We start from the raw sequence: 18,621 nt of genomic DNA on the forward strand, positions 1-18,621 counted from the left end.
CTAAAATACTAAAAAGCTAAACATTTTAGAACAAAAGTAGTTGTTTCCTTATTCTCAGTTGTTTGTCCTTTAACTGTTGAAATATATGGATTTCTATAGTTGTTGTGACATTAATAGCACAGTAACTATGAGAGCATCTCAAAGAGCAGGAAGCAATTAATCCATGACAAATACATTTAAATGAGTTATATGTACCAAATGCTTCTTTATTTCTGGACATCCAATATGTTAATTCTTGTCCTGGTAGTCTTTTCAATTTCTTTTATTTTCAAAACTTACATGATTGTTTTAGAATAATATTTTTTACATGACATGTAAATTTTTATGCTAATGACTATGCTTACCTCATAAAACATGAAATCATCCACATTTATTTCTTCATATTCATCCTCCACTTCATCACTTTTAACAGCTGCAAGAGCACTGGCCAGTTTCCTTCGCAAAAGAAAGCCCTTCCAAGATGCCTAAACAAAAAATTTAAAGCATGTTATACAAAGTCATAGATCAAACCCAATTCCAGATTCTCTATGTTATCCCATTAGGAAGATAAAACATCTTGGGCCCTGGTTTAATAGCTCAATGATCTGTTTTTTGAACTTTATGTGACATTTAAAACTACAAGACAAATTAAATGCCAGCACATGTCTAAAGCTTAGAGTACTCAGGAGGCTCTCCACAAGTAAGCAGAAAGGAATCCTGCAACTCCCTCAACTACAAACCTGGGTCAACTAATTAATTACTTGACAATTCCTTCAGGGACTATTATAAACTGAAAGGAATGACTACATACGAAAAAGCTGAGTGTTAACTTTCAAATTACTGAGAATAAAAATACACTTACACTAAATGCCTTATAGTTTACAAGTAGCTATTCTGGGAGATATCTCATGCAATTGACCTAGGTCAGTCACTCTCTCTTAACTGTCTAAGATCTTTATTAAAAAAAATATTACCAGTAGGAATAACTATATTTAAGAAAAAGAATCACATTAGGAATTAAACGCTAGAAAAAGAAGCAAGGTGTTACAAACACATGACAAGCTGTAGAATCACACCAAAGAAAACATTTCAGAGATCAAAATGAAATAAACAGAATTAAGAATACTAAATTCAATTACCCCCAAATTGTTTGATGTAATTAGAATCCAAGAGGCCCTAAGCATTTAAATACTGTGCAAAACACTCTCCTGAAGAGTAGTGTTGTCGGAGTAGTGTTGGTGACATTTAAAGGCTTTGCAATGAAGGCACTAAAACAGGAAGGGTAAATCTCATATTCAGACTTAAAATTTAGCTTATTTATTTTTAATAAATGATTTTATAATTGCATAAATTATTGAAAACATTGCTGTATTTACACATAAAATTCCTGATTTATATACAGATGATTAAATGTATTAGATCTGCTTTCTTATCATTTCATTGGTGTTAATTTTCCTACAGATCTTCATAACCATCCAGAAAGAAGATCCTGATATTACAGAGCGATCAACTGAGAAATACATTTCATTCAATAAATACAATTAGTTTTTACAAATGCAAAGGAGAAAACAAGTTGTAATGGTACATACAGAAGGATAAACTGTAAGGCATCTGTTAACACAGGACTATGAATGCACGAGATCAGTGCTCAGTTGAGATCAAAAATGACAAATTATATTATAGCAGCTTTTAAGAAATGAGATGAAAACTCCCTTATGTATAAATTCATGATATACTTACCTCTGGAATTCAGTTCTAGTCACTTCTTTAAAATAGGATATAATAGAATAAGGTAAAGATATAGGGATAAAAAGATAAGAAGCACAGAGTAATGTGAAAAGAGACTAAATGGACTGAGGTTTTATTAAAGAAAGAGTGAATAATGGAGACGGATATAAGAGAGATACAAATCCATAAAATGCACAGAAGATAAATAGTGGAAGTGTATTTATTTCCGTATTAACCTTGGAAATTAAATTTGGAAAAGGTTTGAAACAAAAAAAAAGTAAAAACATTTTATTCAGTATATAATTTTGTGGAACTCAACACTTTAATATATAGTAGAGGCCAAATAGGTTCAAAAATAGATTAAATAAACTTATGGAGATCAAATTTTAATAAACTAGCTACACACTATACTCCAGAAACAAACTTAACAATACTAGCTACATTAACTTAAAAATGTAGAAAAATCCATGAACCCTGGCAACTTGTCATATAGATGCTATATCTGTTTAGCAAACTAAGCAGAGCCAAGGCATGGACTTGAGTTCACACACACAGTAATTCATTCTGTTTAACCATTAGCCCAGTGTCTGGTATGGTACAGCCTAGGCCATGGTGTGTTCTCAATGGCAGTATGAATGTGGCAGTCCTATCTTCTGGGAGATGGGAAGAGAAGGAAAGGCATGAGTAGGTTGGATGGGAGAGAAAGGAAGAGTAGTTAGTTGTATAGATATGAGACGTGTTCTACCACTTATGCAGCCAGTGTCTGTTAGTTTAGTAGCATAGACATACACCAGTAAGAACATAGCCACAATATGCCCTAAAACACAGTATTAAAATAATAGTAATAATAATAAAAAAGCTAATTCAGGGAAAATACTTGGTGAATAAAGGGCAAATATTTTTATGTTTCTACAGAACTTTTTTTTTTTGTAAAGAAAGCTTTTAGAAACTTCAATCTTACAATTTTTAAATAAAACACACACAAAAAAAAAAAACTTTAATTACAAAACTATTGATAGATCATAAGTAAAAATAGATAGAAGATGACAAGCACACAAAATTAGATTTTTTCTTATTTAATCTGAAAATAAATAAAGAGAATGCCTCAATCTAACCTGGATTAGTGTGGCAGCTTCATTCTTCCATCTTGAAACCTCTGTAAAATGATCATTCCTTGCTTTGGTGCAGTTAGTTTTCCTCCTGGCATGGTACTTCTTCCAAAGGGACTGGATCGCTGATGCTGCCATATGCAGCCTAGTAAGGAATAAGTACCGTTATGGATAACATAACATCACCAGCAAAACTGGATTATCATAGCTGCCTAACTATAACCAAAAAAAACCCTGAAAGAATAGTGTTATGCAAAAAAAAAAAAACCTGAATGAATAGTGTTATGCACCGAGAAATAGAACGCTCTACCATTAAACTGTAAAGAAATTACAACACAGATGTGATACACATGTACAGAAACACAGGATGATATTTACAACATTTGGAAGATTTATCTAATTAACCAATTTATCTAAGAGAACTACTCTCTATTGGGCATTGTTCCCTTTATATTAACTAGAGAAGAAGTGTCTCCTCAAAGTAAATATCAGGAGCAGAAGTAGCTTAATAATGACTGAATAACCCATTGGAAAGATCCACTTATCTCCACAGTCTATATAGAAAAATACTAAAGTGAGCTAAGGTGAATGCTGAAAATTGCATGATAAGAATAATTCCAATAGAGCAGATGGGAAAATGTTTTCTAAGATAGGAATGTTTTCTAAGTTACTTATTGTTTAAAAAGCACTGATTACAGGTTACTTAGATTTGCTATGTGATTGAGCTCCCTAAACATAAGGTCAATTAATTAAATTTTTCTGATGGAGAAAAAGTTTAATGGGAGCTTTGCATTATGACATTATCATCTTGGAATCCTTCTCTCCACAAAATTATCATTTCAGCTTCCTAGTGGGTTTAATAAAACATGTCTAAATTTCCCCCAGACTTTACACATTTTACACTTTACAATCTGTAGTGCATTTATTTAAATAATAGAGTACATTTCAGCGAAGAAGATGCTCCAGCACAAGTCACAGCACACTTCAGAGGTTAAGCCAGAAGAAAGGAGTAGATAAAATATTCCTTTTTTTAAAAGCATTTTTTCCTTAAAATGTGTTTATTAAGTTTACCAACCTCAAAACATGGTTTATTTACAAGCTTTGCATCCATAAAAAATGAGCTGAGTTTAAAAAAATTTCAATTAAGTTTGTATTCTGCATTGAAGAGAACTGTTCAACAACTGGCTACAGGATGAATTTAAAATACTAACTAAGAACTCTAAACGAACTTTTCGAAAAGATTTTTTCTGAGGCACTTAACTGCCATAATAGACTACTGTAGTCTGATTTTCAAATTCCTGAGAGGCGATGATGAATTCTATGGTCTTCCTGAATAATAATTTTTATGACGAATTGTTACTGTCTTAAAAATCAACCAACTAACCACTACTGCCCATTTACTGTAAGTCTAACCAGCATGAAGAAGCACACCTTCCCATGCTTGATTCTCACACTGTATTCAAGACGTGTACTTTTGAAACTGAATACTTATGAAGCTATAACTAAAAGTTTGTATCTCCGGGGCAAAATTTCTTGACAAAATAGCTTCTATTTTCCCTGACTGTACATCCAGAACCATATACCAGCAGCAGATACATTCTGAAGAGGTAATAAACCAGTCTGTTTTATGCAAGAGAGTATTTAGGGGCACAGAACAAGGTGAACTGGCCCTTCACCCCTGCCTCTACTTGTAAGAAGTGGGTTGAAGCATGTTGGAGGAGTACCAAGGGCAGGGCAGACTGTTAGCTCTTCAGTCATCACAACAGCAGGAGCCTGGCCTAAGGTCAAGGGAGTCAGACAGTAGATTTAAGCAACTTTTCCATCTTGCTTTCTAAATGCTATCGACTGTAGACTTTACACAGACAAATCTTGAGTGCCTGATGAACAGTACAGCAAAAAAACTTACACTAGTTTGTAGTTCAAACTCCCTCAAAATTCCAGCAAACCACCAAGCCTTTCCATCCTTAATGTTGTAAATTACTTATGCATTTATGAGTTGGTGTCATAAATGTATTGCAAAAAAGAAGGAAAAGTTAGGAGGCCAAGTGAAAGTTTCAAAATTCTCTTATTAGACAGTATTTTAAAATTAAGTACATACTTATCTATATTCTAATCTACTGACACAATACCATATGGGATTGTTGTTAATATGTTAGTCCGGTGTGCATTATCTTAAAGTACTTTGCTGTCTAATAAGCTTCAAAATATTACTTTCACACTATCTGATCACATGTCTATGTTTTAAACAAGAAATTCTCTCTTATTGCCTATCCATCTAATCTATCTGAAAACAGTCCAACATCCATGTCTTACCTTTCTGTATCATTACCAAAATGCTGAAGATCTCTTCCCACATTACTTGATATAACTGACTGTTGCAATGTGAGCTGTGCTGACATGTTATTGTTGCCTTTGCTCTCCTCACTGTAATTAATACAAGATTCAGTGTTCTTCTGCTTCACTCTATGATCTTCTTTATTTTCCTTTTGGTGCACAGGTATGGAGGAGTTAATGAATGTGGCCTTAATATGGCCAGGAGTAATCCATCTTTCAGAAGGATCCAACAAGACCTGTTTATTTTCTGTCGCACCCATGATAAAGAGGTTATTTTCCTGTAGGCAGCCAGTGGATGTTTGCTTTAAATGATTTTGCAGTGCTTCTGGTCTATCTCTGTCAGTAATGTTTAGTTCACCATACTCATGCGCACATCGATGTTCAATGCTAAGTTTCATCAACTGATTAAAATACCAGCATTGTCTCTGTGCAGCATCAATGGAAGAGGCAATTCTGAAGAAAGATTAAAATGTTATCACATACATTTCAGACTGTAAGAACACTTTAAAAATATATATTTCCTCTATTAATTGCTAAACTACTCTATATGTTCATGTATCCTTACTTGTTTTCTTATTCTTACAGTTAACAGTAATTACTCTAAAAATTAGTTTCAGTATTTAAAAATCTTAACTAAACTTTTTTGGTAGTATCTCAAATATACTATATTAGCTTTCTTATTTTAATTTATGTCTTTTTGTTTTTTAATGGCTTCAGTCTGAAATAGGACTTATGGCATGCATTTCACTGTTCATTTTCTATGTGGTTACAAAGCCAAAAATTTTAGAGGATTTGATGCAAGTTAGTTATAAACCTCTTAATAGCCTTAATAATCCTTTATAACCTTTTTTTTTTATATATATATTTTTTTAATTTAGGAACTATGGAATCTAATATAAAAATAACAGTAACTTTTAAATTTACTTTAGAACTACAGCAACAAAACCCAAGCTTAGATTCAAACCAACAAACCACAATGCCTAAAGAGAATTTAGGAGAATGGAAACTTTTAAATGTCAATACTTCTATTAATATATAGGAAGATGCCACACTGAACTTCAGAAAGAGTTAAAATTCTCTGCATTTTTTTTCCTGGTCAAATACTAGTGGAGTTCCTGCAGATCTTTGTTCACTTTTGACTTCTAATTTTATAATAAGCTGTATAAGTCTGGTATAGCAATGAAATGGAGTAAAAGAGCCATACAAAGCATCCGATTTCCCATCTGATTGTCAGAAAGAGCCCAGCAACACTAACCTATGAAGTCTGGCTCTGATTAGTTGTGCTACACCATCCAAGTGACTAGGACAAGTAAGAGCAAATATGAACTAATTGTTACAGATACAGAAGGCTGTCTGTATTTAGACAGTGTTTATCTATTGTAATAGGTAGCAGGTACTTTTGGAACCCGCAAAATGTTTTCCTTTGATACCACAGATAGATGCAGAGATCTGTAATCTGGAGCTATTTTCAGAGGAGCAAAAAGTCAATTCTAGGTCAGCAACACAAGATAAAAAAGTTGAAATAAGATCAATTCTCTTGGGGGTCTGGAAAAAAATCAGGTCCTAAGATAATAGTTTGAATAACAGAATTTCCCGTTCATCATTCTCAAAAGGCAAAGCTTTTATAATATTTTACTGTGAAAAGTCTATTTAACTAAATAACTATTTCTTCTAGTAAAGTTTAACTGAGAACTTTATAGATTTTTAAGGACACATAGATCTTACTGGAGGAAAAAAGACACTAACTCTTTCTCTGCTAGTGCAAGTTCAGTACTGTCATGTAAAATATGAACAGCTAAATTTGAAGCCAAATCCACACAGCGTAATTATACAACTCATGCGTTAGCTCTACACTGGACTGCCCATTACACAATATTTTCTTTCCTGTTATTCCACAAATACAGCAACAATTCCTCAAAAGATTTAAACCACCACAAATATTTGCTTCAGGATCTAAAAAGTTCTAGCTGTCTCCTCCCACACAGTAAGTACAGTAATTTATTCAATAAGAAATACTAGTAAAATATTTCAGAAGTTCGGTTAGAAGAGGAAAAAAAAAATAACACGGGAAAAACCCTTGATCTTTTACATACTGGGCAAAATAAGCTTTTGTATGATGAAAAGTACACTCCTAAACTATTATCCTAAGTATACTTGTTCATTCGCAACCAACAAAAAAAACAAACAGGAAGGAAGGAAGGAAGGAAAGGAGGGAAGAAGGGAGAAAACTGTTAACAGGATACTTGTGCATCTTCTCCCTTGTCAAGTCTAGCAGCACCTTGAACAGCTGTTTCACTCTTTCAGTGTCTATGCACGTGGCAAGTAGAAACAGCAGGGGAGGTTGAAGACAGCAGGAAATTCAGGTGGGAAATAACTGTGGTCACCAGGGATCATATGTTAGGTGGTTTTTTTTTTTGTTTTTTTTTTTCACAAGCAGCTTTTGGGAGGTTACTAATTAACTGTAACTGTATTTGGGATTCTCCTGCAAAATTAAACTCCAAAGGGCAAACAACAACTATAAAAAAATAAAATAAGCTGAAAAAGTAAAAAGGGGAGGGGAGAAGAGGGAAGAAAGGGTAGAGGGGAGAGGAAGACAAAACACTGTTCAATAGGCTTGTGGCAGGATCATCCTATCAAAGCACTGCAGATTTCTCAGTGTCTCGACTGCATTCTTGATACCAGAGACTTGGTCTTGAAGACCACTTACTCAAACCACAAAAAGGAAGCAGCTATCATGGAAAATATGCAGGATTGATTTACTTTTTTACTGGGGAAAAAATAAAGAAAAAACAACAAAAGAAAATCCAACCACATACTAGGGAGGAGAGAAAACAAAGAAAGAAATACATAAGTATTAAGACTTTTGATACCATAATATTTCCTTTTCAGTTACTGTAAATTTGCCTTTGAGACCTTTTTGGCATTATAGATCAAGGGGTCTCGTCACACTAACTCTTCTGGAATTGCTTCTTAGTTAAAATACAAACAACATTTGAAGTGTAAGTTGGCATCTAGACAAAACATGAAGTATGATTACCCTGACGGAAGCGCCAATGTCCCTACTCTCAGGATGCTTAACTAAGTCATGTAATGTTGAATACGGCAGACTAACTACAGCAAGTTTTACAGTTTCCAGCTTTGATGAGCACATTCCCTTGTGTTTAATGGCCAGTCACCCACAGTCTTGATCGGATCTTAACCAGTGAAAGCATATTATATCCCATGTAAATTTTAGAACAGCCATGAAGCTTCTGCACTGCTTCTGCACTGGGAGAAGGGGATACTAAAACAGAAGAGAAGAGATGGGTCTTCATCATAAGATTCACAAGATTTGATCTTCATCACAAGATTTGACTGTACTAGTACAGCAGCCTTGCTGATACTTAAGGACCAAGATACTACTTTCACAAACAAATGCTACAAACAGAAAGCTAGCTGTAGCTTTCTAACGAAAAACGGATCTCTCGACTTGAGTTAAGGTTTTCCAGAGAATTCAAGGAAAGATAAAAGCACTAGAATCAGATTGTAATCCACATGGAAGTTTAAGCTTTGAAAGCTTGCCTACAGAACTGACATATTTTACATAGAATTTCATCCTGTAATGACCGCTGTGTTATTCAAAGAACATCATTTTGTCAGAATGAGACAGTAAAAGTGATATGGAAAATCAGTAGAACAAACCTCTTGGAGGCAAAAAAGCCAGTTGACAAAAAAGCCAGTTCTACCCAGCACTGGCAGTTATCTCCTGTTCACTGCAGCCCTGGTGAGGCCACACCTGGTATTTTGTTCAGTTCTGGGTTCTCCAGTACAAGAGGGACATAGAACTACTGCAACAAGTCCAGAGGAGGGCTACTAAGATGATTATAGGACTGGAGCACCTGTCGTAAGAGGACAGACAGAGAACTGGGCCTGTTTAGCCTGGAAAAGAGAAGACCGAAGAGAAGACTGAAGAGAGACTTCATCAGTGTGTATAAATATCTGAGGGGAGGGTGTCAAGAGAATCGAGCCAGTCTTTTCAGTTGTGCTCAGCAACAGGACGAGAGGTTCCAGCTGAATATGAGAGGGCACTTCCTTACTGTGGGGGTGACAGAGCACTGGCACAGGTTGCCCAGAGAGTTTGTGGAGTCTCCATCTCTAGAGATACTAAAATCCTGCCTGGATGCCATCCTGTGCAACGTGTTCTAGGTGATCCTGCTCGGCAGGGGGCTGAACTAGATGATCTTCAGAGGTCCCTTCCAACCTCAGCCATTCTGCAATTCTGTGATTATTCTACCCCTAACTGTGTGCTAGTTAAAATTATGCTTAATGTCACTTTGCAGCTCTACCGTGATTTTCATTAGTCAGTTAGTTAACTTTTTGTTTAAAATACAAATTGTCATTCAATCACGTTTGTAAATCCTTTACAAAAAAATGGAGAAGACCATTGTTTACATATTCTCTCCTGCAAACCTGCTTATGAAATTCCTGTTATTTTCACTATATTATACATACAAGTATTTATAAAGTTCCAGCAGCCAGACATCTGCATACCTGACTAATGAAAACAAATTACTGTAGCCAAGGTATTGTATTAGTTTTTTATATGATTACTCACTACAAGACAAGCATGCTAAGAACAGTGAACTTACATGCAGAAACAGCACAAACAATTGAACTGAGCAGCAGTGGTGTATGAAACACGGATTAGGGAAGCAAGCAGTGATTACTTTTGGCAGCTTACATACTTGAGGTCACACCTACAGGGGCTCATAACTTAGCAAGATGTGAAACAGACAGAAGTTTGCACTATTTTTGGCCTGTTCTTTAGCAATGTCACAATAATTCAGTCTGTTTGGAGAAAGTATTGCCGTATGTACATATAATAGCTGTGCTTTTAAGGCTTACATACAAACATATTGGTTAGTTGCTTTCACAAACTGCAGTCTTCAATGGTTATTATATCATCCAGAAAATGTATTTTTAGTCAAAATGAAACATAGAGGGCTTTAACACAAAAAAATCATTTTAAGACTAAATTTGATGCCATATGTTTCAACTATCTCAAAGTTATAAATTTAGAAGTTTTTGTGGATGAATTATCGAAACCTGGAAAAAAAAAAACAAAACACCAAAACAAACAAACTTAAAAAAAAAAAAAAAAGGAAACATACACTCAGGAAAGAAAATACATTTATATCATCTCTTCTTCTTCCCACTTTTGCTCTTCTCAAACATCTGAAGGATCCTTATACCAAAACTTACACAGAATCATAGACAAATTCTCACTGCAAGAAACCTCAGTAGGTCTCTGGTCCAATCTCCTGCTTCAGAGCAAGGTTAGCTCTGAGATCAGACCAGATTGCTCAGGGCTTTTTCCAGTCATGTCTTGAAAATCTCCAGGAGTGGAGACTGCACAACCTCTTTGAGCAAACTGTTGCAATGCATCACTATCCTAATGGTGGAAAGGTTTTTCCTTATGTCCAGTTGTATGGGGTCTGGCTGGGATGGAGTTCATTCTCTTTATAGCAGCCTGTATGGTGCTGTGACTACAACTGTTTTGACAGCACACCAGTAAACAGTGTGCTATCAAAACCATTGCTGAAAAATGCTTGTACACCATTAAGGCCTTCTCTGTTTCTCACTCTGTCACCCTCAGTGGGTAGGCTGGAAGTAGCCAGGCCAGCCGACCTGAAATGACCAAAATGACATTTCATCCTATATGATGTCTTGCTCAGCAATAAAAGTGGGGTGTAGTCTTTCCAAGGCAGCCATTGCTTGGAGAATGACTAGGAATTGGTCTTTTGGTGGGAGGTGCTGAATGATTGTTTTTCCATCACTTGGGTGTTTTCTTTTTGTTTTCTTCTCTGCCCTTGCCCCCTTTATTTCACTTATTAAACTGTTTTTATCTCAGTCCATGGGCTTTTCTCACTTCTCTTTTGATTCTCTCTCCTGTCTTTCTGTGGGGAGTGGGGAGGAGTGAACAAGCAGTTACTGTGTTCTTAGTTACTGCCTAGATATATCCCAGGATGCTGTTAAACTTCTTTGGTATCAGGGCAGACTGCTGTCTCACATTCACTTTCTTATCCATCCAGACCCAAAGGTCCTTTTCAGCAGAGATGCTCCCCAGCCAGCCAGTCCCAACCTGTACTGGTGAAAGAGGTCACTCCTTCCAAATTAAAAAAAAACAACTTTGCACTTGTCCTTGTTGAATTCACAGACTCCCGTTGGTCTCTCTCTCCAATTTGTCTAGGTCCTTCTGACTGGTAGCCCTGCACTCAGATATATAAACCATTTCCCCCAAATTTGATGTCATCTGCAAGCATGGTAAGTGCACACTCCATCTCCTATTCCAGGTCATTGATAAAGATGTTAGGGGGACAAGTTTCAGTGTCCAGAAGGTAGCATCAACTACTAATAACGGATGGTCTGAGCTTGACTATCCAACAAATTTTTACCTGTCTAGCTGTACATTCTTACAGACCCTGGTTACAAAAACAATTCAATTTTGTGGATATCACTTTTCCCTCCCACTTTTTATTATCTTATAGAAGCGTATGTAGAAGTGAGATATTCTACTGCAGCTCTGTCATGATCATATCATAATTAGAGATTACCATTTCTTTCTGCAAAGGTTATCAATGAAACAGGTCCTAAATTCTGGACGTAAGAAAATTTTCTCTACCATAAAGGATAAGTAACATTTTTTTTTGCCTTTCCTGTTTTCCTTTTAAGAAAGAACATTATTTCAAATGGTAAATTTTCAAATAGATTAGGAAGTGTCAGCTTTCCATCTGCAAACCAGAAACCAAAAATTATGGAAGTGGATAAGAAGTGTTCTTGAGGGTTTAATGGAGAAATGTATGAGTTCCAGGAACCACCTAAATACTACATCTGTTGAAAAAAACTCCATGATATAACTTCTCCCAAACTAATTTCAATATAATACTTAAAACGAACATCTTTTCAAAGAAATCTCAGTTCTGCGAGCAATGAAGATTCTATTGTAGCTTAATAACATCAAATAATAAATGAAAGTAATAACCCTTTAGGTATTAACAAGACCCCATAGACATAGAGGCTAATATGTAAACAAAAAATAGCTAGATTCTGAAACAATGTGGGTATTTCTCCTGACCCAACAAAGTACAGAAGCAGAAATTCAGACTGAAGTATTATAAAATATTACATGGCTTCACCTGTTCCGGGATAATGTTCAGTACCTGGCAGGATCAAGAAAACTGTCTTTCCAAACACCAGCAGACAAGTCGGATATTAAAAGGACTACAGGGATATTGTAAAATCTGCTAGGAAATGAAAAGGAACTAAGAAAGAAGAAAATGGGCAATATTCCCAAGTGCAAAAATATGAGAGGTTTGGGATATATAGATATTGCAAAGTGATGAATAAACAGGAGGTATAAATGAAAAATTACCACTTGCAGTATCTAAGTTCTGGACAACTTGCAATATCTAAGTCACTGGACAACTAATCATAATAATGAAGTAGCATTTTTGACAAAATCAAAGACCTATAAACAGAGCCATATGATCCATGTCTTTAAGAGGAAAGAGGACACCTTTTGCAGCTTTCCAGCCATTTAGAATGTGAATAATATAGATATGTAAAAAAAAAAAAAAAAAAAAGCAGGAAAAAAAATTAGAGCACTGTTACCCAAACTAGGTTTGATTAAGCTGAAACTGGAAATTAAGCCGAAACTTAATTAATTGGAAATTAATGATATGATTATACAACTTTGAGGATTTAAGCTATTATCTCAACATGCCACTGTACTACGTTGTGTGTATGAATTCATCCAACTACTACTACCTCAGGAATTTTTGGATTTGAACCACCTGTTTTCTCAAACTTAAAACAACAAAAGTCAAGGCCCACAGATATTTTAATATCTGTCTGAAGTATTCCTTGCACTAAAGTCAATGATTCTAATCTCTTTCTTAACATAATAATGTTTCCAGGCAAAAAGCTACGTAAAATTCATAAGAAAAACATAAAGAACTACAGTAAGGGTACATTAAAACATATTTCTGAAAACAATTTATATTCATATAAAATACCTACCTGAGTTCTACAGCCTTGTTTTTCAGTATAACATTTTCTTCAATTTGAAGTTGACAAAGTTCCAGAAAAGTTCTTGATTCTGATCTTTTGATTCTTTCAGTTGTGGGTAAAGTATGATAGTTTAAGTTTTCACCATCAAGAAATTGTAAACTAGGAAGTTCCTTGCATAGGGAAGGCCTTAGTAAAGAAAAAGTCATCATTAGTTTTATGAAAAAATCCCAGTTCTAAAACTCCAACTTTACTATAACAAGACATAACATTATGATAGTTCTCACAGTGTTTGCATGTATTTGTTCTTACTTCATATGTTAGTATATTAACGAAAACTTTTCTCTTAATAAACCACAGGACTGGTATGAAAATGTCACTTTCATAGCAACATTTCTTAATACATTGTTGGTATACAGACCACTGCTGAAATACCAGACACAGGGAGGTCAATAACAACATTCTCAGTTCACTATGTCTAGTAGTTCACCTATTTGAACAACAGGAAAATCTGACCTGCAATGCATTTAATTAGTAGGCAACACAGCAAACTGAGTCTTAGGATCATATAGCACTGGTTTTGGTGACACATTTAAAGGCCTAGATTTAAAAACTGCACAGAATACAAAACATTGCCAATCTTCATACCTTCACTACCTGCATATACCGCATAAAGTAATATGATATTCAGCTTGACAGATGGGAAAAAATCTGCCTTTGAATTATTGAATTTGAGTCTGTGCAAGGGATGACAATAGAGATAACCTTTCCTTTTTATGAGAAGGACATTCAAGGCCACTTATGTAAGAATAAATATGCATGAAAAACATACCTACTGTTTTAAAAAAGTGTTATCAATGAGCTCTCTTTTAGGTTACTGCAAAATATAATCTAAAACTGCAACCGTGTTTCACATATTTCTTATAGCAGTCCAAGTTTCTTTAAAGTTTTAAGACTGTGAAAGTATTTAAATCAATACATCAACACTCAATATTTTCATTATGTTTGTAACACACATGAAAGAACACTTATTATAGGCTATAGGTCCCCTTGGTATTAAAAAAAAGAGAATAGTTTTCAAAATTTGAGAACTCCCTGACTATTCTCTGTGATGGTAAAGGACTAATACTTAGCTCATGTATTATATACTAAGTTTAAAATTAGTGAAAGTTTTTATTACTGAATTTGAATATTCCAAAATGTGGATCAATAGAATAGAAATTTAGTTTTTTGCAAACAGAACACTCTCCTTTTCTGTTGCCCATTAACGTAAGAACAACACTGCCTAAAATGCATTTCAAATGAAATGATGGGTTTAGATGGACAGTCCCTAAACACACAGGGAGGAATTACCAAAGCTAATGTTGAATAGTGATACATTAAAAAAGCGCCATATCAAAGTTGATGGATGCTGGAAGTATTGTGTCTTAGAGCTATGGGATCTCAACACTAGTTTTTCCAGCTGGGTTTCTCCTGGTGAAGGGCTAAGTCAATATTTCATTTAGTGAAAACTTCCTGGTGAATATTCTGTCACTTAAGAGGCTCTATTAATCATTACAGCATTGAAACACATTCCCCTAGGAGTGCTCAGACTGATCCCAGGGTTTAATTTTTTAAAAGCAATTTCTTACTACTTCACTTTTGTTGGTGTTATCGCTGGCTGGACATGAAAGTACAAAACCGATTGGGAAATTTTACAACTAATTCCTTTGTTGGTATCAAGGGGTTATGTAAAGTTCACTGGAACATACTGCCTGAAGTTACGGTCAATGCTGTATTCAGCAAATCCATATTTTATCGTATCCCGTACTTCAAATCCTTTAGACAAATGAATCTCTTGTCTAATCATAAAAGTGGTATTGGGTCAAGCAAGTTAAAGTGTCAGTACATATAGTTAAATAGAAATTCAGAAAGCTTTTCCCCTTAAGGTTACAAGTGAAGTACCAGTTAGTTGTACAAAATAGGAGGAATTAAAACAACTCAAACGGGAATTTAAGATATTGTCACAGTCACTGAACTTTATTCATAAAATTATGTGCATGAACAACGGGAATCCAAGTAAATCTGTTCATTGAAAGGAAAAAAGAGAAAACAGAGGAATTTATTTGTACAGCTATCAAACAAGTACCCTAAAAACTGCTGTTCTACTCAGGTAATCTAAAGTATCAAATTAAACACATTATTGTGTAACACTGCAATGCAAGACCTCACGTTTAACTGACTTGAAATTAAAGAAGGACCAATTTTGATTAAAAAAAAAAATGTTGCAGAAATGAACAGTAAAGTAATTGTTTGTAAAAGTGATCCTTATATACTACTATACACAATGACATGGAACTATGAATGTGGTACTTATCAGACATACCTAAAACTACTAGGGACATATTTCTGTAGTTTGAAAAGAAATTGTTCAGATCTGAGAATTTAAGAAAAGGATCTAATCACACATTGGTAAATAATAATAATAATAATTGTATGACGTACAAACTTTGATAGCACTTTTGATAGAAATGGTCTGAAATATATTTCAAATGCTCATAAAAAAAGCATATTTTTAATCAAAATCTCAGTCACCTGTTTTAATTACATCTGAAATAAAAAGTTGTGTTCTATTTCATATCTTTAAACATTTTACTGTTAGTACTTTCCTATACTGATATTTGATTTCTTTAGCTGAAACAATTGGTAATGATTTACATTCTTATTGATTAAAAACTTTGTGCATTTAATGGAACCACAGTAACAGTTCACTATCAGACAGACATTCTACCACTTCAATATATGATTTCTGGATTATCACCTAAAAATCTGAAATTGCATTTCCAACTTTTCTTACTGCTCTCCAATGCCTGTGGACTAGGAAACATTAATTCTAGAGAAGATAGATAAACTTTACATTCAAACAAAACAGGTACTGTACTTTTGCTGAACAGTTCTCCTAGAAAACTAAATATTCATAGATTGGTCTACGTATATGGTTTCAAACAATATAATTAGCAAGAATCCAGAAGACTTCTAAAAAATGCAAACAAAACAAAACAAACAAACAAAACAACAACAACAAAAAAAAACAACCATAGCATACCAACAACCTATCCATGTATAATTTTCTTAATAAGGCTTACAAATACAATCCTATCACAGCTACTCATTGAAGGATTGTAATGACCGTATCTTATTACACATGTCAAGTTTTCTTTCTACCCCATCCAGTTTTTATATAAACACATATAATAGTCTCTAAGATCAGTTCTTCAATTACATTTCAGATATGTATTATAGATCACTAGAGGGCAAAGAACAGCATTATTTTTACATCTGCATCTCCTTCAATAACATAAAAGCAATTAACTTTCGGTGTAAAGATAAGGAATTCTCAGAACAGGAAAAGAGATTACACTGACTACTGAAAAAAAATCAACCATTCATCCCAAATTTTTCTTCCAAAAACTCTTCCTTAAAAGTTGCTAAGTCAAGGATTCCTTTATACTTTATATAGACTATTCCTAATTAAAGACATGAATGCACCATCCTTCCTCTATGTGCAGTGTGAACCTACCACATCAGCAAGTCTGTTAAGCAGAGGATTTATGAAATGGTGAAAGGAAGTAAATAATAAAACAACAGCAAAGAGGAAGAGAAACGTTCTAAGAAGCTATGTGATGGACAGTCAGGAACTGGTGTTTCTGAGAAGGGCAAGTAAGCAGTGTAAGTATATAAGTAATCAGAAAGAGAAAAATAAAGATTTAAAATAGTGCAGATGTAAGAGAAGGTGAAAAAGGATGAATGGATGGTCACATCTGCACAAATGTTTTAATGAAATATAAAATATGATAATAAAGGTGAGACAAAAGCTCATTCAGAAAGTTAAAGTCACCAAAGGTGATAAACTTGTCAATAAAGAGGACAAATAGAATTCATGCTGAAAACAATGATATTCTGGATAAGTCAATGGACAAAGAAGTTACAAATTAGCACCCCAGAGAAGGCATTTATTTCTAAAATTTCTAAATTTGTCTAAAGAAATTGTCATATGAAAAAATACTTTAGGATAGCAGCGAAAAAGCACAGAGTTTTGGAACAAACCACTTCATACCGAAGCTCCAAATGCTTGGCCAAACATCAAGGTTTTTGTTTAAACAAAAACTACAAACAAGAATTCTCAGGAAAAAAAAAAAGATCACAGAATTCAATTACATTTGTTCTTTTCATATAATTTTCTTCCAGTTTGTGGTTGTGTTTGTCCATATCTCATTTCTTTTTTATATACTTTCACTGTTCATTTTCATTTATTTATAAGTGCCGAACTCTACTGGTTACAAAGCTTCCAAAAAATAGATTTGCTTGGCATGGATAATCATAGAATCATAGAATGGTTTGGGTTGGAACCTTAAAGATCGTCTAATTCAAACCCCCCTGCCGTGGGCAGGGACACCTCCCACTAGACCAGGTTGCTCAAAGCACCCATCGAACACTTGAACACTTCCAGGGATGGAGCATCCACACCATCTCTGGGCAACCTGTTCCAGTGTCTCACCATCTTCATGTTAAAGAATTTCTTCCTAATATCTAATTGAAATCTACCACTTTTTAGTTTAAAACCACTAATCCTTGTCCTGTTACTACACTCCATGACAAATAGTTCCTCTCCTGCTTTCTTGTAGGCTCCTCTCAGGTGCTGGAAAACTGCTATAAGGTCACCCCAGAGCCTTCTCTTCTCCAGGATGAACCTGCATCTGACCAAAACCAAGAATCTGAAGACACAGGGACATATTTCATCAGAGTAAAAAAATCAGTTGTTCATTCGCTGGACACTTCAAAGATTTTTTTTTCAAGTTATTTCTTGTCATTAAAAGAATGGGAAGGAATAAAACTATATCTCCATATGTTAATATTAATCTATACTCTTAAATCTGTAAAAATGGTGACTGCAAAAGTAGTTTTTTGTTTTGTTTTGTTTTTATAAATCTAACCTGTTTTCTTTCATTACAAGTCTTTGAATATAAAAGGACTGGAGGATTCATGATAGAAGTTTCTTGTTGTGCTTTTGCACTTGATTGCCATGAGGACTCATTTTTAATTTAAATGACAGTGTGTTTTGCATTTAAGCTCTGAAAATGGAATTAGGGAAAGAAGGAAGAATTGTGGTGAAATAGTTTTGAAACCATTAGACCTGGAGCAGCTCAATTTTCAACCAAGTCCTTGCACACAATGGAATGGAGTAAATTTGACCCTGCATACAGTAAAGGAAAAAGGGTATCCTTTATATATATCATCAAAATAAATGGAAATGTTCATTTATTGCTTACATAGAGTTTATTTTTAAATAATAATTAAAAAATATTATTAGGCTGGTACATACTTTGTAGAAGAAATGTAAATTTATGTATAATGTAGTGACTTATGTATTCCCTCAAATTAATAT

At 34.5% G+C, this 18,621-nt stretch overlaps 1 protein-coding gene across 3 annotated transcripts in view; it reads right to left on the bottom strand.

Moving 5' to 3' along the window:
* LRRIQ1 (leucine rich repeats and IQ motif containing 1) overlaps nucleotides 1-18,621 on the bottom strand; it is a 109,831-nt gene that overhangs the window by 66,075 nt on the left and 25,135 nt on the right. For all 3 annotated transcript variants that reach the window (XM_040558306.1, XM_040558298.1, XM_040558314.1), the window contains exons 15-18: nucleotides 13,209-13,385; nucleotides 5,130-5,603; nucleotides 2,823-2,961; nucleotides 345-464 (exon numbers count right to left, since the gene is read on the bottom strand). In XM_040558306.1, coding sequence (XP_040414240.1) covers nucleotides 345-464; nucleotides 2,823-2,961; nucleotides 5,130-5,603; nucleotides 13,209-13,385 — 910 coding nt within the window. The remainder of the gene's footprint in view (nucleotides 1-344; nucleotides 465-2,822; nucleotides 2,962-5,129; nucleotides 5,604-13,208; nucleotides 13,386-18,621) is intronic.

Source organism: Cygnus olor, chromosome 1 (assembly GCF_009769625.2).
Source record: "Cygnus olor isolate bCygOlo1 chromosome 1, bCygOlo1.pri.v2, whole genome shotgun sequence".
Lineage (NCBI taxonomy): Eukaryota > Metazoa > Chordata > Aves > Anseriformes > Anatidae > Cygnus > Cygnus olor.